The sequence below is a fragment of the Sciurus carolinensis genome, chromosome 4 (genome assembly GCF_902686445.1).
Source record: "Sciurus carolinensis chromosome 4, mSciCar1.2, whole genome shotgun sequence".
Classification (NCBI taxonomy): domain Eukaryota; kingdom Metazoa; phylum Chordata; class Mammalia; order Rodentia; family Sciuridae; genus Sciurus; species Sciurus carolinensis.
In genome coordinates this window covers 173,513,209-173,535,050 of record NC_062216.1, presented here as the reverse complement: position 1 = coordinate 173,535,050, position 21,842 = coordinate 173,513,209, and the positions used below count along the sequence as shown (strand labels likewise).

Sequence of the window (21,842 nt, the reverse complement as noted above, 5' to 3'; positions counted from 1 at the left end):
CCAGTGGGGCCAGGGCAGGAGGTCCTTGTGGAGCAAGGTGGTGGGGTCCTGCGGGGCATGGGTGGGCGTCGGCAGGTCAGAGGTGACCGGATCCAGAGAGGAAGCACAGGGTGTGACCCTGTCAGGTCTCCCTCCTCCCAGGCATCTTGAAGAACAAAGTCGCCTACCCACCCCCACTGCCGGGACCGCCACTCAAGTGCCGGCTGCGGGAGAAGCTGGCCGGCTGTGAGCAGAGCCCCGCGTCCTCGCGCACGTCCTCCCTGGGCTCTGGCGACGGGGTCTATGCCCCTGACTGTGTCATCACCATCAAGACCCCTGGGAGGGAGCCAGGCCGCGAGCACCTGAACGGGGTGGCCATGAACGTGCGCGTGGGGAGCGCCCAGGCGGAAGGCTCCGACTCCGAGTGAGTGGCACTGGCCGCAGGGCCTGGGGTCAGGGTGGGGCTGCCAGCGTCCCCTTGTCCAGGACCCCTGCAGGCCCTGGTGTCCTCTCCTTGAACAGGGAGGGGAGTTCTGCCCCTGACTTAACTTCGGAGCCCACCCAGCTGCCACCCTCACTGACCCTCCACCTGCCTGGTGGCTTCTTCCACACGCAGAGGCAGTAACGAAACTTCAATTTGAACCATCAGGAAACCATGAGGCCAGCCTGTCCACCCCACACAGGCCACCACCGTCCTCAGGCCTTGGACCCTGGAGCCCCAGGGGCTGCTGCTTCCAGAATGGAGCGGGCCCAGGTGTGAGGGCCCCTGCAGCAGCGGCTCCACAGCAGACGGTCCAGACATGAAGCCCTTGGCCCTCCCGGGGGACTCAGGGCCCGTCAGACACCCGTGACAAGTGCCAAAGCCACAGGCATGTTTCAAGGGAGATGTTGAACCGGGGCCAGCACAGCTGGGTCCTCAGACTGCAGACAGCCAAAACCATGCTGCTGGCCTGGCCAGGAGGGGCCCCAGCACCAGAGCCAGCAGAGGTCAAGCTGGCCTGTGCAGGAGACACCAGGCTGGGCCTGCTGGCTCTCCAGGGCTTGGGGAGGCCCAGTACAGGCAGGGGCCTGTCTTGGAGCCCTCTTGCAAAGGCGCCCCTTGTCTTAAGGCAAATTGCTCTGCTATATTGAAAAGGTGGAAACACTGTTATGTATTTGTCCTGGACTTGAAGACAAAAAACCTGTGTATACTTTGCATTTGGACTTGGTTGTTACCGGGGTCTGTAGAGTGAAGACTGCACAGTTGTACTTGAATTTGGAATGCGCTGACGCCGCTGGCGTCCCAGCCTGTCAGAGGTGGGGGTGTTCCTGCAGCGAGCTAGTCCTCACAAGTTCCTGCACCTGCTTCCAGCATGAGCAAGGATGCACGGGCATCGCAGCTGGCCTCCAAAACCACAGCACGCTCACGTGCTGCCTTTCACCTCCCTCCATGCACGCTGCCCACAGTGCCACCTGGGACCAGCTCCCTCAAGGCGCCTGCTGAGGGCAGGGTGGACCGTGGCTGCCGCAGCAATCTCACCACCCACCATTCCTGACTGCCATGCTACTGCGCTTGGGAGCCTGGTACTGCAGGCAGGGAATTCCTTTGTCCCCTAACTCCTGCTTCCGGGGAATCTCAAAGCATTCATACATCCCAACCCAGAAGGAGCTGCAAGGCCTTCAGGATGTCACATCCTCCTGCCAGCTTCCTGGTTAGACTGAGCAGCTGCGGTGCCATCCCCAAAGTCTGACCAATTACATCACTTTGCTTCAGGTGGTCAGTTGTGCAGAAGGACAAAGCTGCAGCACTCTTTGCAATGGCCACCATGCTGTCTGAAAACTCGTGAAGCACTGATTGTCCCTGAGAGCCATGGCACAGCATGGCCCGCAGGGCCATGGGACAGACCCAGAATCATTCAGATGCTTATTTCAGCATGTCCTGTGATCTTCAAATCAGGTGCCCAAATAGGTGACAGTACAGCTGCTTCCAAATATGAAAAGCTGCCAGTCGGTGAAAGGCAGCTCCTCTGCCCGGAACGCACGCCCTGACCTCGGGCCAGGCAGGAGTGCGCGCCTTGGGGGGCTTCAGAGGGAGAAGGGGCGCTGTGTGCCGTGTGCCTGCTGCACCCCAGCTGCACGGCGCCCCTGGAGGTGTAGTTCTTAACACGATCAAAAACGTTACCAAAAAAATCGTTTTGCTAAGACAGGAAAAACTTAAACCTATTTTTATGACTTAAGACTTTGTATGAGATCAGACACTGGAGGTTTTTAACGCTTGTATTTATTAATGTTCAAACACTGGAAATGACAGCGCCCTGAGGAGAGTCCACAATAAATCAAGACGCTGAGCCTGTCCCTCTGCTGTGCTGCTTCCCCCAGCTCCCCTCCCCAAGGCGGCGTGAAGGGACCTCCTCCAGCTGGAGGCACAGGAGGCCTGCGTCACCGAAGCTGGGAAATGTCTAGCCTTTGGTTGTTTCCTTTGTTTCCCTGCCCACGCTCCTCCTCTCCTGGTCCCCCGGTGACAGCGTCAGACCTGGTCCAGCCCAGGCCCCTGCCTTGCGCAGTCTCACCTCTCCCACTCTGGAGCTGATGCTTCTGGCAGTCAGTCCTCAAGCTCAGCTGCGTGTGCCCTTTTCTATTTGTTTTTATTCAAACTCTGTACCCCTCAGTTCTGAAGTCCCGTGGCTCCTCTCCACACTTGGCCTTCTCTCTGTGGGCCATGCAGTGGCCGGCACTGTCCTTTTCCTTGTTAACAGGAGCCCAGCATCCTAAGGCTGCACCCTGTCCCTTGTTTTTCTCTGCCATCCCCCAGGCCTGTGGCTCGGTGATTTCAGGGAACCCTGCATCAGCACTGGGTCATGCTGGACTCCGGGCAGGCTGAAGCCCTGGCTTTAGATGTCCCTTGTTCTGAGCAAGCCACCAGGTTAGGTCCTGCCAGTTCCACCTGCCCTGATGGTGGGTCCCGCACCAGCCCCACTGCCAGGGGACTGCTTCTCCAGTCCTCACCTGCTGGGCCCCACCTGACAACTCCAGGGGCCTTTATCCCAGATTCTTTATCCAGAAAGATGACTTCTCCCTGAGTTCCAGCCACCTGCAGTCTCAGTCCCCTCCCAAGACCTCTCCAGAAGCCCCCACCCCGGCCCAGAGGGGAAAGCAATCCAGAGACGCTCCATACCAACGGTCACCCAACTCCTCAGAGCGCTCCAGTGGACAAGGCAGCACTTGCCTCAGCCCCAAGCCATGCTCCCAGGAAAGCGCAGGGTTCCGCTCCTGGGCTTCACCTATGGACTCCTGGGTCTCGGACAGCTCTCTGCCTTCCCCAACGAAAGGGCTCAGGCCCCAGAGAGGGGAGGCCAGGCTGCCTCTGGCTCTTCCCTCGCAGTCCACCTGCCTTCCATTCCATCAGTGCTGAGCCCCTCAACAGCCCACCTCGGCCTCGCAAGCCCCTGGACACTGTGGTCAGACTCCTCGTGCCAGTCAGACTTTTTATTCAATACTGTCCCTGTAGTGTCTTTGCAGGGCAACCATCCCTGGGGGTGAGTGAAGGAGAGACTCTGCGAACAGGGCCCTGGGCCAACCCACTGGCCATCAAATGCTGCTCTGGCTTCAGGGCCTTCCTGGGGCTGCCCTGGTTCAGGTCGCACCAAGTCCGTCACTGCCCTGCCGAGCGCACGCTGCCTAGCCCCAGGCTCTGCTCTCACAGGCGTCCTCCCTGCAGCTTGGCTCCCGTCAGGGTGCGGGTCGCGGGCCTGGGTCTTCGCTGGGGCCCTCGGGAGACGCTCTGGCTCTGCTCTTGCCCTTCTGGAGTGTGTAGGCCGATGGCCCCAGGCGCAGAATCTTCCCGCTGCCCAGGCACTCGCCTCCTTTGTAGAACACTGCGAACTGCAGAAGAAGCCTGGATGCGGCGGCGGCACGGGCTTGCGGGCCAGAGGTGGCCGTCGGGCTGGCCAGGCCTGCTTCAGGCTCTCCAGAGCAGAGGCCGAGGCACTTGGCCGTGTGCGGACAGCCGCACGCCTGGCGGCCTTCCTGCTGGTGACCCCACAGTCCCCACGCCCACCCCACTCACCTGCCCCAGGGCGAGGGCCCGCACAGCCTTCACAGCAGTCACCCACACGGTGCCATCCTGATTGAGGGTCAGCACACAGGGCACTGGGGGGAGAGAGGGGCCTTGAAGCAGGACAGAGGCCTCAGCCCCAGGATGGAGCAGCGGCTGTTCTGGGGGAAGAACCTGCTCAGACACTCTCCAGAAGCCCCTCTGCCAGGGCAGGGTAGGGCAGCGGTCAGGGGCTTGGCTCTGCCCCCAGCGCACAGACAACATACCACCTGCCACGGCCGCCTCACCACAGAGCCATGGTTGCACCCAAGGCCCCTCTAGGGCAGACAGAGGTCAAGGGAGCTTTGAAAGATTACATAATCTCAACAATGGGGGACTGTCCTGCCCAAGGGGCTCTGGCCCAAGTCTGACCCAGGGACCTCAGCTCCAAAAGACAGCCCTGCCTGATCACCTAGTGCCATCTGGTGGCGGAATCGGAAGTGGCACTCCATCATCTTATCGCGGACTAGGGCGGCAGGTGGCTCCTCCGCGATCCAGTGCACCCGGCTGGTCCGCAGCAGGTCCCTGTACAAGGCTGGGTGGTCCGTCCGGGGGGCCTGCAGGAGTGGAAGTCTGTGGCGCCTTCCAGCCTTCAGGGGGCAGTCTGGACGCCCAAAGCCCACCTTGCCAGCACCATGGTAACCAAAGACCCTAACGGCAAAGGAGCATGGACTGGTGACAGGCACCGAACCGCCCCTGTTCTGCAGACCAGGAAACAGGCACAGGAGCCAAGGGAACCTGCCCGTGGCAGGTGGCAGGGGCAAGAGCTGAGCCCGCGTCCACAGGCATTCTCTCCTCCCTCAGCCCAGCTCCTGCCACCCGCTCTCTGAGGACTGGCTTTCTGTTACCAGGGACGGGGCCAGTCATGCCAGTGGGCTTTCAAGGAAAGAGGGCTGGGGGAGGCCTAGGGCTGTGCTTGCACCAGGGCTGCCCTGAGAGGCCAGGTCACCAGGGCTGCTCTGAGACTCTGTTCCCACCACCGCTTGTCCCCTGGCCTCTGCACCCAGAACCATGGCACTCCTAGGACTGGGCCACTCTACCCGAGGGCAGGACCAAGAGCACCAAGCCCAGGGGCACTGAGACCACAAGGCGCGGTCAGGCAGCAGCACCTCCCGGGCTCCTCACACGGCTCTTGGTGGAAGGAGATGTCCTGGCTGGCAGGCGAGGTCTCCTGGCCTTGAACTGCCCTCAAGAGAAGGCCCCAGGATTCGCGGTGGCAGGAGGTTTTCTGGGATCATTTGTCAGGAAAGGGGGCTGTCCTGTGCTCTTCAGGCTATTCGGCAACGTCCCTGCCTTAACCACTGGATGCCAGCAGACCTGGCCCCCCACGCCCAAACTGACAGCCCAAAGTATCTCCAGACACTGCCAATGGCCCCTGTGGGGGTGGGAGACTCATGTCCTTTGAGAAGCTCTGCTCTGGAGCCTGGGCAACAAGCCAAGGCCAGGATGGCTCAGGGCCCCACATGGCAGATAGCCGGGCCTGGTCCTGGCTCAGTCACCAGTTTCTGACCCACAAGGACTTCTGGGATGCTACCACCACAGCCACAGCTGTGGCTGCCTCTTCCTTTCCTCATGACCTTGCAGGTCACTTCATCTCAGTCTCCTCCTTGTTCACAAAATCAGATAAGCCGCACTCACAGCGGCTGCAGCGACTCGTAGGAACCCGCACACAGCAGGAGCCTAGTGCATGCCTCGACCAGAACCCATCTGCTCCCTGGCCAGCGCTGGGAGGCTGCGGAGGGGAGCTGACGCCTGTGCCAGGCAAACCCCACTCACCACAAGCACGTCGCCCTTGGCAGCGTCCTTCTCCACCACGTACCAGGGCTCCCTCAGGCCGCTGATCTTGGCTCTCTGGCCCAGGGTGTACAGGAACCAACCTAAGGACAGAGATTCTCCTGAGACCCGGGGACGAGGTTCTCAAGGGCACAGCACAGCTTGTGGGGGCAGCAGGTGGGCCCCAGGGCGACCCAGAAACGTCTGCAGTGGCCTGGGCTCACTCGGAAGCTACGCTCCTTAGGGCACAGCTGCACACGTCCCAGCCTCGTCCAGCCCTGGGCTGGACACAAGGACTGTGACAGGGGACGGAGATCACACCTCACACCTGGCACGATGCCCAAGGCCAGGCCCTGCCATTGAACCCTGGTGCGCCTGCAGCTCTCACGGGCAGGACCAGCGTGGCCTGCAAGTGCGCCCCCTGCTTTGGGGCTGCTGGCTTCTTGGTACCCGGCTCTCGGCACGTCCCACTCCCCCGTCACGGGTCCCCGCTCGCCTGTGCCTCCTCTGGATGCATGTGTGCAGTCAGAGGTGCCCTGACAAGAGCTGCCACCACACTCTGGGCACAGATTAAACAGGAGTCTCCAGCTGCCTGCTGCTGGAGGTGGCGGCTCTGTCCCTGGCAAGGTCATGCTCAGGCTGCCTGCTCGCTCCCCCTCTCCTCAGGAGGCGGGCATTCTCCAGAGCACACTCACTGACACGCCGTCAGAGCACAGCCCCGTCCTCCCGGGCAGCACCACAGGGCAGAGGCGGCTGAGTCAAGACTGCCTGGGTGTTGTATCCCCGTCACCCACACAGACAGTGCCACCTGTGCCCCATGCCCAGCACTGTGCAGGTCACAGTGGACCTGCCCATAGGGTCTGCAAACATGAGCAGCACCCAAGGAGCAGCGGCCCGAGGGCGCCTGGCCCAGGCTGCAGGCTCCTGCCGCCCGGCCGTGATGCCCACACCCTTCAGCGGAGCAGACTTTCTGCAGTTCCACATGTCCCTTGACCAGTGAGACACTCACCTACAGGACTCTTCACAGGGGAGACTGCAGCCCCCCTCAGGTGGCAGCTTTGTGTCAAATCCAGAGTTTAGAAGGAGACGGCATGGTGACATACACGCAGCCCCGTACCCCAGCCTGAGCCCCCAGGCCTTCAGTGACTCCATCTTGTTCCCAGGGCCAGCACGCCCCTCACAGCTGGAGATGCTTAGGGAAGGAGCCAGAGGCAACAACTCACCTTTGTGTGTTCCGAGAACTGTATTGTCCTCAATGGAAATAAACCTCCCAGGTCGAGGCTGCAAATACTGGAAGACAAACATCCCGTTACTAACGGTGATCCAGCTCTGGAGCTGATGCACGACCACCAAAGTACACTCACCTGAAGGATGAAATGCTCAAAATTCCTTTTCCCAACGAAGCAGATGCCCATGCTCTGAAACGAGAGGAGGTTGACAGGAGATGAGTGGACGGCAGCAGGTTCCTGTGCCAAGAGGGCCTGGGCCAGGAGCGGAGGCTGCCCTGGCCTCACTACGCAGCACAGTTCTGGGCCAGGGACCTGGTCGCCTCCTCCAGCACCCTCAGACACGAGGCACAACCCGCAAGCAGGACCTCAGGGGCTTCAGGAATGTCTCACTGTCTTATCCTACTCAGGTTCAGGCCCCTGAGCATGGACACTGCAGTGAGCAGCACTGCCCTGTTGCCAAGCCCCGCGGGGCCGGGTCCAGGCTACAGGAAGGAACCCTGTCCAGCCCCAAGAAGGCACAGGACCAGGGCTGGAGCTGGGGGGCCCGGCCCCGGGCGGAGGCAGCAGGGAGAGCCCGGGAAGACTCCTCGGGACCGACTGTTCCCCACACAGGAAGGCCTGTGAGCCAGCACCTATTCTTTGGCTCGTGTCCCTCCAGAACATGGGCCTTGGAAGGTAGGGCCTGTCCCACGCGTCCCGGCAAGTCCCTCAGCTCCCACCATGGAGCAACTGCTGGAACTGAGCAGCAGAGGAGTGAGGGAGGAGGGACTGCCCGTTCCTGAGAGGAAGCCCGAGTGGTGAGTGGGCAGGCTCGGCAGTGGCTCAGGAGGCTGACCCTGCAGTGCCCTCACCCCACACTCAGCCCCTGGCATATGGCTGCACCCCAGTCACACCACCACTCCTGGCCCCTCACCCCAGGGCCTTTGCCCATGTCCTTCCCTCCACATGAACTTTTCCCACTAATCTCCCCTGTACTTGAGCTGGAAGTTACACGTGATTCCCCCAGGGCCCTTTCTGGGCACCTCTGCCCCTGGGCGGACCTGCACCCCACTGGTCCTCTCAGAATCTCAGCCCTTCCTCCGCAGGTGTCTGCTAGGTTGATGACGACATGTCTCAAAAGTCTCTCTCCCCTTCTCCACTGCCATCTTGGGGAAGGCAGGAAAGGACTGTGTGCCTGTCACCATCTCCTCGGGCTTCAGCAGCACAGGGCCTGGCACAAAAGCGACATGCGATGTGCCAGCCATGGGATGAACGGGAGCTTCGCGCACAGACGGCAGCAGAGGCAGCTGGGGGCCCAGGCAGGGAAGCAGGAGCGCCAGGGCAGCCTCTGCGCCTGCAACGCTCCAGCCTGCTCGACGCTGGATGCCAGGTGAGGAGCCCCGGCTCCCCTTCTCCCTGCGCCTGGCCGCGGAGGCGGGTGTGCCCGAGGCAGAGGCTGAGGCAGAGGCAGACTCCCCGCGCCTACCTCTTTCTTCTGGAGCACATGATGGAGTCTATTCTCAGCAGCTATTTTCTTTACAAAATCCTTCGTTAATCCCCCTAGAGGGAAGATGGTTCTCCTCAGGGCATCCTGGGAAACCTGGCTGAGAAAGAAGGTCTGGTCTTTAAAGCTGTCAGCTGCTTGGAGAAGTTTTACCGCTGCCAAGAGTAAAGAACAAAAGATGTTGCAGGAATAAAAATAATGACTTTGCCTTTAGTAACGTCCTTCTGTTCACTTAGCCACCCCTGGTCTGTCAGAAGCAGAAACCGATACCCAACGGCAGACCACTGGGAGGAGCCGCCAGTGAAAACGCTCGCCCCCATCTACCTACCACAAGAAAGTCACAGGGCAGGCAGGCTCTAACGATGGGGACATTATTCCAGTTCATAATGTGGACTGTAAGAGTTTCGAAGAAAAACATCGCAGGAAAAACACGGAATGAGAAGGGGAAGATACGAGCCCATGCCCCTCCGCCCCCAGCGGGCAGCTGGGCAGGCCAGAGGTCGGCCTTCAGCCGCACACCGGGCCTCAGGCGGGACCACAGCAGGCGCACGGGCCACGCTTGCTTTCTGCTCAAGGGCTCTGTCTGGAGGCCACAGTGACACTCACAGCCGCGTGCTGTTTCCCAGACAGGCTCCACTTAATTGTAAAGAACAGCTCTAGCGCCTGCAGAGGCGTGAGTGATCTGGAACCCTGGTTCTGAAAAGAAGGTCTGCTCCCAACTCTGGGCCACCTGGGTGGGGGGCTCAGCCACTGGCACGGGAGCTGCAGGCTCCCCACGCCACCCAGCAACCCCTGGAACTCATCAGCTCAGAACAGGGAGCGACCTTACAACTCCTCTCGCCCTCTCACCTCTGGGGCTGAGCACAGCATCACGGTCACACACACAGCCCGCCACGCACGTGACAGGCTTCAGTGGCACTACAGGCTTATTTTTAAATTTTTTTGGTACCAGGGATTGAACTCAGGGGTGCTTAACCACTGAGCCACATCCTAGACCTTTTTGTTTGGGACAGGGTCTCACTGAGTTGCTTAGGGCCTCGCTAAGTTGCTGAGACTGGCTTTGAACTCACCATCCTCCTGCCTCAGCCTCCCGAGTGGCTAGGATGACGGCTGTGCAGCACACAAGCCATGCAGGCATTATGTCAGCACAGCGGTGCGGCAGTGTGGCTTCTGCGGGGCTCACATTTCCACCCGCCAATCCCCACGTTAGATCCTGAGGTGACTTGTCCCCATTTAACAGTCGAGGAAGCGGATGCTCAGAGAACTGAAGTGACTCGCCCAAGACAACGCAGGAGGAGAACGCAGAGCTGGACACAGTCAGTCCCGACTTCTCTCCCCACCATGTGACAAAACATCGGGACCAGCCCACACGAAACCAGCCCAGTCTGCCACACAGGTGAGCAGACTCACTTCCCAAAATTCTACTTTTTGTTTCAAAACTAAATTCTGCCAAATACCGTGAGTGCAAAGTCCTCTAAATACGAGGAATTCCAATTTTCTTAGTTCTGAGACACTTTATAAAACACACTAAACTCATGGATTTCTGTGCTTCTGTAGGAAGGAAGCTGGCAACCCATGGCTCCTGCAGAGGAGGCCAGGGAGCAGCTGAGCTCGGGCGCCGCCTGCTGGCCTGGTCTGCTCTGCCTGGCCACTGGTGCTGCACTGCACGCACATGAGGGGACCAGCCAGGCCAGGGTCACCATATCAGAACACAGAAAGCTCTGGCATGCCTAGCACACAACCAAAGTACTCCGTGACATCACTGTGCTGACGCTCCTGGCAGAGCCTCTGAGTGAGCATGGCCTGGATGACATAGGGGACATACAGGCCTGCGTGCTCAGCTGGGGAAGTGACCCAGCTGTGGGTCCCAGGAACTCACACTGACAAGGCCCACTGTGGAGCTCCCAGTCAGTAGACTGCGCCTCAGTCACCTGCTCCATGGGCTGGGGTTTCTGTGGTGCGCCCAGGAGTGGGAGCAGGGGACAGAGGTCCCACAGGTGGACACAGCAGCTGAGCTGGCACAGAGGGAGCCCTTCCTTCTGACAAGGGCCCAGGCTTTTCCATCTGGGCTGCCGAGTACCTCCACTTGGAGAAAGGAAGGAAAGAGAAGGGCGGCCAGCACTGCAGCAAGCTGGCACCCAGGACACAGTGCACACCACACGGTCACTGCTGCCCTCAAAACAGGCTCCGTGACTGGCACGGCAGATGGAGGAGGGCTGAGGGAGCAGGCACTGACACCTGGGGTGCCCAGGTCAGCAACTTTACCATGCCTCAGGCTCCTCATCTGGGAAATGGGGTGCAGCTCGTCAGACTGCGAGGAGGCACAGAGTAGAAAGCGTTCCCTCTTCTGGTCCCCACCCCCAGGCAGGGAGGTGGTGGGAACCAAAGCCAAACTGAGACTGCTGGGTGCCTGGGGCAGGCTGCTGGCTGGCCATCACGGAGAAATGCCAACCTGCAGCCACGTCGTGCAGCCCAGTCCTCGCACAAGTGTGGCCCCGAGCCCCGCATTTCACTCAGCAATGGTGCGATCTCCTCCTTTCCACACACAAATGAAGGTACAGCAGGACAAGCCAGAGGTGTCCCTGCTCAGTCTGGCATCTGTCTTTCCCCAAAGGTGAAACTGTTTTTTCCTGACATTTATAAACCACTCTGAATATACATCTCTGTGTACAGCCTCAAGATGGCCCCCAGGCCTACCCACTGTGTCTGTTCCCTGAATGGGGGTCACACCAGTCTTGAGCTGCAAACCTTGATGCAAAGAAAGCTTTGGCTAAAACACAGCACCCGGTGATCATGGTCAAATGTTTCCCCACAGAGCCCTGGAATATTCAGATGACCAACACACAATGTCTAGAACTGGATTCTAAGTTTCTACTTTAGTTCCCCCAGCCCTTGCTCTGGCACCTGACTGGGAAATCTCTTACTGCAGGGTCACAGGCCCTTGGGGAAGTGACCCTGTTGGCAACTGCACCTTTCAAATGTGAACCCAAAACCGACCAGTTACTTAGAAGCACACAGAGAAAGAGGGCTGGCATGCTCGGACCCAACTCCCGTCACTCTTCAAAATATTTTACTCTGCTCACAAAGAATTAAGTTTTGGTCTGGGCACATGAACTTACGATTTCTAACTTCAAATCGGTTTCTGAAAAGCCCTTCTGGCCTCTTAATATGCTTCTGCTGGAAGACTTCTTCATCCTCCAGTGAAGTTCTTGCGTAGTGGCCTGTGGCAACAGCATCTGCTCCTGGGAGGTTTTAAAAACATCAGGATCCAGCGTGAGACTCAAATTCGCCAGCCTCGGTCAGCACGAGACAAGGGTGCTGAAAGCAGCACGCAGACCTGCACTCCTATGCTGATGGCCTGCAGGGACCAGGCACCACCCTCCAACATGGAGGTCCCAGGGAGCGGAGGCCCTGCTACAGCTGCCTAAGTGGGCTGCCCTCAACTCTGGATTTAAGCTGATACAACCCTGCCACAAACTTTGACTATGTCTTTAAGAGCTTGTAAAAAGTTAAGTACTGATTCATTCATTCTAGGTTAAGGAAATAATCCGATATACAGATTTAAACACAAATAGCTCATTTCGGTCAGCATGGTGACACACCTATAATCCCAGCTACTCAGGAGGCTGAGGCAGGAGGACTGCAAGTTCAAGGCAAGTCTCAGCAACTTGGTGAACCTGTCTCAATTAAGAATTTAAAAAGGGGGGCTGGGGATATAGCTCAGTGGTAGAGCGCCCGCTGAGCACATGTGAGGCACTGGGCTCCCTCCTCAGTACCACATAAAAATAAATAAAACAAAGGTACTGTATCCATCTACAACTAAAAAAAATTTTAAATAAAATTTAAAAAGGGGCTGTAGCTCATAATAAATTTACCCTGGTTTCAATCTCCAGTACCATACCACCCCCCCCCCAATAAAAACCACCTCATTTCAATTTCTTAAAAAGTGCTCAGCACCAGGAGGATGTGAAGTAAATTACAATGCCTGGCTGTAATGACAGTGGCACCTACAGATCGAGAGACAGAGATGCCTATGACACTGCGAGGCAGACGGGTATTTGTACCACAATCTGCTATTTTTAAAGAACAGAAAAAGGTGAAGTATCACGGGCTGGTTCCTTTGACTGTGGGAGTGAAGTCACAGGTAACACTTTCCCTCTTTTACCACTATTCAGTAGTTTTAAATTTTATTTAATAAACATGCATAATATTTATCACCATAAAGGACCATCCAACATATTCAATTTCTTCTGTTTACATGATGCAAAAAAGTCAAAAGAAATGACTAAAGTGCACATTAGTGCTTAACCTTCCAGCATGCGAGACTTCTCCCGGGGAGGTGTGAGGAACTTGATTCCACACTGGCCAAGCAGGGGTCTCATGGCGTGGGAGTGACTGCTGCACGTGAACTACTTGGGGAAGGACCTTAGGAACACATTATTACATCTTGACTTCATTTTCCAACAGAGAAAGCCACTTCGAATCTCGCTTCCTTACAAAACAGTCACCTCTGCGGCAAGACCGCAGTCATCCCTGAGAAGCCCTTACGTGTTGGAAGGCTTCGCGTGGTTCTCCCATGTTGCACTGTCCGTGCAATTAATTCAGACATGGCAGTGGGCACTGCAGAAGCTCCTTCCAAAGTAAGCCCGTCAACACACCCCAGGGCTCCAGAACACGCCACCCAGGGAGCTGGCACCCCAGAAGCCAGCTCTCCTCTCTGGCTTGCTGTCAAGCTGCTCCCAGAGAAATTCTTCTCCTGTGAATTCCAGCCCTGCTCTCTGTTGTCACAAAGGAACACAATCCTTACATACACTTGACCACTGCTGTGGCGACCTGAATAATCTCAAGAGTTCATCGGGGGACATTTCCACACACCCTGGGAATCGAAATCAACTCACACTCTATCAGCAGAAGGGGACCCAGCCAGGGCAGACCATGGAGGACTCTTCTCCCTTCCTCGCCAGCTCCATCCACACTGGCTTTGACAACAGACTCTAGATACCTGCCTCAGTCAACTGGAAGCCACTAAGATCCGGGATCTTCTGTTCATGAGTGGTGACCAAGCCAGTTCTTCCCAGCCTGGAACCTGGAGGACTGACTGCTGAGCCTAGTGAGTAAACTGCATCCATATCCACCAAATGTCATACTTTTGGTGAGCCCAGCATTCAAATGTAGGACTTTGTCATTTCTCTTTACGTTGACTCTTTTTTTTAATTCCTAACGCCTGAGTCCACTTCTCATCACTGTCACCTCACACTTAGGTCACTCACATCTTGCATCCGAGTGCTACTGTGAGGGCAAAACCACAGCTGGCTGTGAAATGAAATGACAGACGTTGTGGTAAGAGACGGGGGCCTCTGGAGGGGCAGTGCCCTCCCTCTCTCTGCCTTTCTCCAGGATGCCTCACTAACCAGGGTCCCCACCTTTGCACTGTCAGTAACTAACTGCCCCAGGAGTCTGACTCCTCCCTCCACAATGTACCCAATGCCTGTGAACCGAGCCGGTTCTTCTCTGTTCTGTGAGCAGCTCTGTGTTAGGGACCCTGCCCAGGCCTTCAGCCGCAGAGACTAGGAATCTTAAAAAGAGGGAAAAGCCCAGTGACAGGAAGGGTCCAGGATGACGTCAAATAACCTGTAAATGTCTTGAGAAACTGTGGCTCGGGCTCAGAATGTGGAGTGTCGTTTCCTCTGGGCCCCGGGCGTGACATAAAGCGTGGCGTTCTCCCCTCCGGGTGCTGCTTGCTGCCTCTCCGCCAGTCTGCTTCCCACTTCACTACTCGATCCTCATCCATGTCATTACTAAAATGCTGACACTGCTAAACAGGGGCACATAATCACATCTGCCCTAGGCCGAGGCCCTGCAGGCAGGCAAGCAGCAGTGAGGCAGAGCAAACTGAGAACTTCAGAGGCTCATGATGGTGACCTCTGATGACAGAGGGCAGGAACTGCTACCAAAAGGATGTCTATGTGAGTCAGCACCAGGAAGTCCTAATACAGAGGAATGGGTGTCAAATATGCAGACAGAATCAAGAAAGGGAAGATTCAGGAACGGAGAGAACCTGCAGAGTGAGGGGGCAGGCAAGTCATCGGCTGGCACAGGAGTGGGCTTCCAGAACAGATCACTAAGATGAAACCCACAAGAGAACAGGGGCAGGCCGACCAAAGGCTTGACCTCCGGAAAAAGCACAGACTCCCCTTTGGAAGCAAGAGCAAAGGTCTCAGTAGGACTATGGAAGGGGATCACTCTCTTGAGCATGAACTCAGGAACTTTCTAAGAAGCTCCCCAAGTACACTCGCATCTAGCACCAGAGCTGCCTTGAGCAGAGCTGAGCTTCAGGTGGGGTGCGTGGCCCCAGGTAGAAAGACAGGAGCCACTGCAACAGGGAGTCTCGGAAAGGTGAGGTGCCCTCCCCGGGGAAGACTCTGCACTGCTGTGGCTCCCGGTCTAGGCCAGCCTCTGCCAGCACAGTGTGTGACACACAGGCACTGGGCGCCGGGCCTGCTGCTCTCTGAGCAGGCAGCCAACTCCATCTTATGTTCTTTCTTGGCCAGGCCTTTGTCATTTTTGGCATCTTTATAAAATTCCAAGTCTCTTGATACTCATTTTCACATCCTTTTCTTTCTGGTGATACCTCATCGAGGTAGCTGGTTCACTGTCAGGATCTCGGTTTCCCAGAATCTCCTCCTACCCTGAGGCTCTGTCACCTTGCAGCCCTTTGGCCAGGGACTCAACACATCTTTCCTCAGGATGGTGACAGCCTGTCCACATGTGTAAGTGGCCCACCATGGAAAGTACCCTCTCCTGCCATCATGTCCACCTCACCAGAAAATCCCTTCTTATTCAGTGAAATACAAAATAGCATGTTTCGCTGCTTCTTTTTCTCCTAGAAAATGAAACTGGTCCTAAGGTTTTGGCTTCTGTCTTAGCTCTGAAAATCTTATAACAAATGAAGAAGATTCCAAATTCCTTACCAAGATTATCCACAGCATAATGATAAAAGCAGCTGAACTTGATATGCTTATTGCAGACTATGTCGGGGTTAGGAGTCCTTCCTCTTTCATACTCATTCAGAAAATCGCTGCAATAAAAGAAAGCACTTTCAGCTCTGAGAGTGACCAGTCCTCAAGGACACAACAACAAAACCCAACCGGCCGAATCTAATTCAGTGTGGACTTTCCTCTCGCCCCATCCACACTGGAACTTCCACAACAGGGAGCTTTGGCAAGTCACCCCATGTTGTCACCCAACATCTGCTCAGAGCCCCGGCACTTGTCACCAGAGACTGCCGTGACTAACAAGCCTTAAATGCACCCAGCCATTCTAATTTGGTGAATTTCTGTCTTAACAGACTGCCAGACACCAGCAAGATGTAGAAAGCATGTCAGTCTCAGAAGAGTCACTCCATGCCTATTCCAGGAGTTTAAAATTGGGTATGTTTTTAGTATGTGAGATAATTTTCTCATTTAACCTAAAGGACTTAAAAAATGCTTATCAAAAAGGTTGCATCATGAAGACAGAGAACCTGCACGGGATCACAGGTCACCTGTACATCACCAACGGTAGCAGGCAATGTCAAACTTTCTACCTGCCCCCCTCACAGTTCATAAAACTGATCTGGTTCCAGATTTGCAATACACTTGATATTATTATACTCTTTCTACTGTTTTTAATCATTCAAAGTTGTGAAGTTCATTAAATTGTAAATTAGTCAGACACACATGTCTCTCTGTATGCTCAAAAACCCAATAAACTTCCTCTTTAACAGTGAGTTTAAATGTTGAAGGAGTTGAACATCTAACCATTTCCTAAACAGAGTAAGGGAAGACACAACAGGGGTATTAACAAAAGCAACTGAGGGAGCTCATTCTTCCACTAGGAAAGAGACATCACTCCTGTGTGGTGGGGAGGAGATGGTAATTAAAAGAACACCTGACTCAGACCCTCACAAGCCAAGTGGGTCTTGAACCAAAGAATTCAGAAGAAATTTTTGAGCTAGAGAGTGCTCAGAATTTGAGCACTTTCAGAACATAGCTCAATGAGCAGTCACGGCTACACCCAGACCAGTGAGTCAGAGGGCAACCTGGCCAGCACTGGAGGGGAGCTCAGAGGCCGCTGCAGAGATGCTGTCATGGGGCCGTGTTCAGTCCCTAGCGAGCCACACCCTGGGTCAGTCCGGGCACCTAGAGACTCGGAGGTGCACTCTGCCTGGGCAGCTGGGCTTCAGTCCCAGCTCCACTCCACGTCTGTGGCAGTGCTCAGGGGCCTGGTTGGCCTGTTAGAGGTGAGTTAACCTTCAGAACCACACTCACGTGCTTTGAAAGGCAGCATCTGGGCTTCTTGTCATCCCCTGAAACCCCAAGGACTCAGGAGAATGCCAGTCAGCGACCCCAGCCCATGTGGACTGGATTTGAAGGCAGCCCTGGCTCCTCCGTCCTCTGCCCCCTTATGCATGAGTCTTCTCACTGTTTCCCAAAGACCCTAAGAACCCCTTGGATCAGAACCAACCCTGGTTGAGGGCCCCATTCCAGACAGGTATGGTTAGCAAGTACCCAGTGCTGTGCTGGCCTGCATCTGCTGTTCAGTGGTCTTGTCCTCTGGCTCTGAGCAGTCAGCCTTCACCTTCCTCTCCCACATCAAGTGTGGGAGATTTTAGAGGCAGGAGGAATTCCTTAGTTGCTCTGCCTCTGATTTTCCTTAATTTATCCTAGGCTTGGCTGTGACACTCAGCTTAATCATGAAATTAACAAGTTACATTCATTGACTGTTTATGAACTAGAATTTTGTATGTACCTCATTTAATACCCCTTGGAGGCATTAGCACTGTCCTTACTTAAGGATGAGAAAACTGAGGCTTGGAACAATCAAGTAAATTGCCTGAGGTTGCCTACGTGACAGAATCAAGACTGAGCCCACTCAGGCAAGGGCAACCCACACCGTACATGTGGTCAGTCTCAGATGCCAGCTGTAGCCAACTGGAACTGAGCATCATCAGACCTCACCACAGACTAGCCGTGGGGAGGAACAGGGGCCAACCAAAGTGCAACACTCCTGAGCCACACCAGGGCCTTTCTCTGCCCCTTCACTGCTGCTCCCCAGCCCCACAGAGTGAGTCTTCTCTACCTGGATGTTTTCAAGCCCTCTTGCAGGGGCAGCTCAAAGCCCTGCCTCCTCCACAAAGCCTTCCTGACCCACTCCACAGATGTCCCCTCCTCTCAACCTGGGCACTTTCCTACACACCACTCCTCACGAAGGATAACATCCTCCCAACTGGACGTCTAGCCCCGTGCAACAGGACCTGGTGCGCAACATTCCCCGATGCAGCACAGTCCCTAGTACGCACTAAACAATCATCGCTGGGAGTGTATCAGATTTTATAAAGTTTCTCTCTTTTCTTTCCTGTTTCCAAAAGGCAGAGGGAAGCATGTTATATAACTCTTTCTCTGAGCCTCCCAACCTCAGCCCTCAGGATACGTGGGCGTTGATATTCCCTTCCCAGCCCTTCCAGGATGACCTCAACCTCGGCTCTCACCCCACCTCAGCTCCCCAGCCCACCTGGGCTCCCCACCCCACCTGGGCTCCCCACCCCACCTCGGCTCCCCACCCTACCTGGGCTCCCACCCCACCTCGGCTCCCACCCCACCTCGGCTCCCCACCCTACCTGGGCTCCCCACCCTACCTGGGTTCCCACCCTACCTGGGCTCCCACCCCACCTCGGCTCCCACCCTACCTGGGCTCCCACCCTACCTGGGCTCCCACCCCACCTCGGCTCCCATCCTACCTGGGCTCCCACCCCACCTTGGCAGCAGAAACATGCCAAGGTTCAAACAGGCACTGAAGAGACTTCTGGCAGGTAGCAAAATAACAATAAGAACAGTCGGGGCACAGAGGTCCCCCCGCACTGTACGCCCATGGGTCTGGCGGACAGTGGCACTGGAAGACTGCTGCGTGCTACAAGCTGCACTCACCTGAACACGTCATTCCAGTACTCCTTCACGTAGGACACTTGGTGGAAAGGGATGTCTAAGATCTGGCAAACTTTGTAAGCATCTTCGCAGTCTCTGTCAGCAGTGCAGACGCCATGTTCATCCAGTGAGTCCCAGTTCTTCATGAACACCCCTGTCACCTGGTAACCTGGGGGAAGGTAGGTCGCTTAGAGTGTACAGATCAACCTCGGGTTGATCCCAGCACACCATGGCCCAGAGTAGCCTTCCCATGAGGGCTCGGGTTTACCCCTACGCTTGCTCACTTTGTGAAGGTCCCTTGTCACAACACATTAAGGATGGACTGACTGGTTGCCCGACTCCTCAAGGTGAGTAAAATGGGATTTTCTTTGCATCTTTGTGTCTCCACCCATGCAGAGGCATGGCACCTAGCACATAAGAGGGACTTAGCAAGTGTGTGCTCAAGGATCAAAAGGTCATCTGGAACTCAAAGAAAATTTTCAATGCAAACAGAAACTCCCATTCTGTTATCAGAGAAGTAAGTTCATTTCAAAAGTTATTTCCAGCTACTAATTAAGGCTTGCACGGTGCAGTGGTGTGCACCTGTACTCCCAACAGCTCGGGAGGCTAAGGAAGGAGGATTGTGAGATCAAAGCCAGCCTCAGCAACAATAAGGCACTTAGCAACTCAGTGAGACCCTGTCTAAAAAAATACAAAATAGGGTTGGGGATGTGATTCAGGGGTTGAGTACCCCTGTGTTCAATCCTTGGTACAATTTAAAAAAAAAAAAAAATTCTAAGTTATCAGATATAAAGACAAATAAAATTTTGGATATTTTATCCAGTTGGAGGCATAGCTTAATGGTAGAACTCATGCTTAGCATGCATGAGGCCTGGATTCAATCCCCAGCACAGAAATAAACTAAGCTAAATAAATAACTTGGGTATTTTATTATAAGAGTTCTACCACCCATATACTTTATGACCCATCTTTCCCTTTTCTATTGTTACCACGTATCCAACCAAAAATCAGAAAGTTTGACAATGACTTTACACTATCTTAGCAACTACACAGCTATCTACCCTGTATGAGCAATGCTTCTTTGGGTAGGCTGAATGTAAGGTAGACAAGGCAAAGAATGCTTAAGAGAGCACCCATTTTAGCTTTTTCGTTGCTGTAACCAAAAGACGTGACAAGAACAATTGGTGGAAGAAAAGATTATTTGGGGGCTCACAGTTTCAGAAGTCTGAGTCCATACACAGCTGACTCCATTGCTCTGGGCCCAAGATGAGGCAGAACATCATGGCGGAAGGGTGTGGTGAAGGAAAGCAGCTGGGGACATGGCCACCAAGAAGCAGAGAGAGAGAGAGAGACTCTCCTCACCATGGTCAAAATATAAGCCCCAAAGGCCCGCCCCAGTAACCCACCTCCTCCAGCCACACCCCACCTGCCTGCAATTACCACCCAGTCAATCCCTATCAGGGAATAATGCACTGATTAGGTTAAGGCTCTCATAACCCAATCAATTCACCTCTAAATATGCGAACAGGTTATGTGACCCATGACCTTTTGGGGACACTCATATCTAAAATCTAACCTCCCAAAACAGGGGTTTGTTGACACACCCTTGCCAAAATAAAAATGTACATCCACAAGCCCTCCCCCTCCTCTGCATCCAGAAGGAGGCGACCTCCACTACTGAACGTGCCACCTGGAACCAGCTGTCAGTCTCCCCTGCAACTCACCACAACAGGGAGCTCAAGGGAGGGACTGCCCAGTTCAAGCCCCTGTCCCCAGCTCTAGTACAGTGCCCAGCACACGGTGGGAGCTGAAAGGAGCTTGTAGGATGTATGAACTCCAAGGAGCTTTAAAACTGCACTCCACCCATAGCCTCATCTGCCTGGCGTCCTCAAGAAAAGATGTGACCCACTTACACAAGAGGATGGACCCTTGACTTTCCAGGGCACACACACAACATGATAAGCACTGAGAGTTCTCAGTGCCAAAATGAGGGGACCATACTTTTTCTCTACATCCATCAGCCCCCTTCATGCAGGAAAACCCAAGGCTAGAATAAGCAGATCCCTGGTCTGGACACAGGGTTCTCTTTGAAGTGGCTGAATCTGGGAGATCACCGCCAGTTCTCCACATCTGCTCAGACACCCAGTCGACCCCCTCGTTAGAAACTCTCAGGGCTCTGAATCGCCTCCTCAACACGGTCAAAAGTCCCGAGTCAGCGTAACAACTTCCACACTCTTCCGTGATCAGGGCCTGACCCTCCCACCCTCCTCTGGCCAGACCAAGCCAGCACTTTGCCGCCTCGGTGCCTCTGCTGGGCAGCCAAGTGCGGGAGGGCTTCCTCTTCTCCTCGGGTCCGCAGTTCTTTGCGGAGTGAAATCCCACTCTTCTTCCCTCCCAGTTCAACGGTCAGTTTGCAGGCCGCCTGCTTTGGTTCTCCATGAAGTGCCCAGCCTCCCCTGCAGACGAGTGCTAACCTTCATGAAGGTTACTAAAGGCCACTACTGCTCGAGGACCTCGTGGGTGCTGGGCCTTCCAACCTGGTGCCTTCCAGTCACCCAGGGTTCCACCGTCTGGGAGCCACGCTCGCACCTCTGCATTCCAAGCGCCTGCGCCGGAGGGGCTCGCAGCAGATCGCGCCAGCGCGTCCGAGCCCGGCCTCGCGAAGGCGCGACCCGGGGGCGGCCATCCCCGCCCCTCCCGAGGACCCAAGCACTTGCCCGGCCGGCAGAGGACGCAGGCGCGTCGGGGAAAGCCTGCCTGCCGGCGCGGCCAGCAGGCAGCGTGCGGCCGGATGGGTGCCGTACCAGCCCGAAGCGGCCGCCGTCCGCCGCTGACCCCGGCGGGCTCGCTGTCCCAGGCGTCCCGGGCCGCAGGGCGCACGGCCGCCTCACCTCTCCGCCTCAGCAGCAGCGCGGCCACCGCGCTGTCCACGCCGCCGGACAGGGCGCACACGACGTGCCGCGCCGCCAGCATCCGCGCGCTGCCCGGGCCGCCGCCGCCGCGCCGCGCCGGAAGTCGCTCCCGGTCTCCGCATCCGCACTCAGGGCCCGGCGGGAAACGCGCGCCCCGCGCCCGGCGTTCCGCCCTTCTGCAGCTGCGCGTCCAGTGTCTGTGTCGCGCCGCGCACTGACGCGGACCGGGAGTTCTGCACTAGCCGCTCTTTGCACGCGGCGCGGGAGAAAGGACGGCGCGGTCCCCGGGATGCACTCGCGCTTCCTCGTGGGCGCCCGCAAGCCAGGAAGGAGGCCATGGACGGGACCAGGCGGGCCAGTGAGATGGAGGGAATCTGCGTCGTGGAACCGCGCGGGTGGTAGGGTGGGCCCGACCTCAGCCGCAGCAGCAAC

The 21,842-nt window shown here is 56.1% G+C and overlaps 2 protein-coding genes across 11 annotated transcripts in view; one reads left to right on the top strand and one right to left on the bottom strand.

Moving 5' to 3' along the window:
• Celsr1 (cadherin EGF LAG seven-pass G-type receptor 1) overlaps window positions 1-12,236 on the top strand; it is a 125,094-nt gene extending 112,858 nt beyond the window's left edge. Inside the window, exons 34-35 of one of the 2 annotated variants that reach the window (XM_047550908.1) lie at window positions 142-403; window positions 629-12,236. In XM_047550908.1, the coding sequence (XP_047406864.1) occupies window positions 142-403; window positions 629-638 (272 nt within the window). In that variant the 3' untranslated portion in view covers window positions 639-12,236. Of the gene's footprint in view, window positions 1-141; window positions 404-595 lie in introns of both variants that reach the window. The other variant, XM_047550907.1, reaches the window with a different exon arrangement.
• Trmu (tRNA mitochondrial 2-thiouridylase) lies at window positions 2,204-21,537 on the bottom strand. 9 transcript variants are annotated; one of them, XM_047550918.1, is made up of 11 exons: window positions 21,303-21,486; window positions 18,502-18,667; window positions 15,508-15,614; window positions 11,656-11,778; window positions 8,519-8,691; window positions 7,189-7,242; window positions 7,048-7,114; window positions 5,828-5,928; window positions 4,464-4,608; window positions 4,025-4,107; window positions 2,206-3,840 (listed from the first exon to the last, which is right to left on the bottom strand). In XM_047550918.1, exons 1-11 carry the CDS (start codon window positions 21,469-21,471, stop codon window positions 3,688-3,690), a joined length of 1,341 nt encoding a protein of 446 aa, XP_047406874.1. In that variant the 5' UTR covers window positions 21,472-21,486; the 3' UTR covers window positions 2,206-3,687. The 9 variants fall into 9 exon arrangements, 8 of the variants coding, with proteins under 8 accessions (XP_047406881.1, XP_047406876.1, XP_047406874.1 ...); XM_047550923.1 differs by having other exon boundaries at window positions 2,207-3,840; window positions 18,502-18,659; window positions 21,390-21,513; XM_047550922.1 differs by lacking the exon at window positions 21,303-21,486 and adding an exon at window positions 19,712-19,770 and having other exon boundaries at window positions 2,207-3,840.
• Window positions 21,538-21,842: the final 305 nt, after the last annotated feature.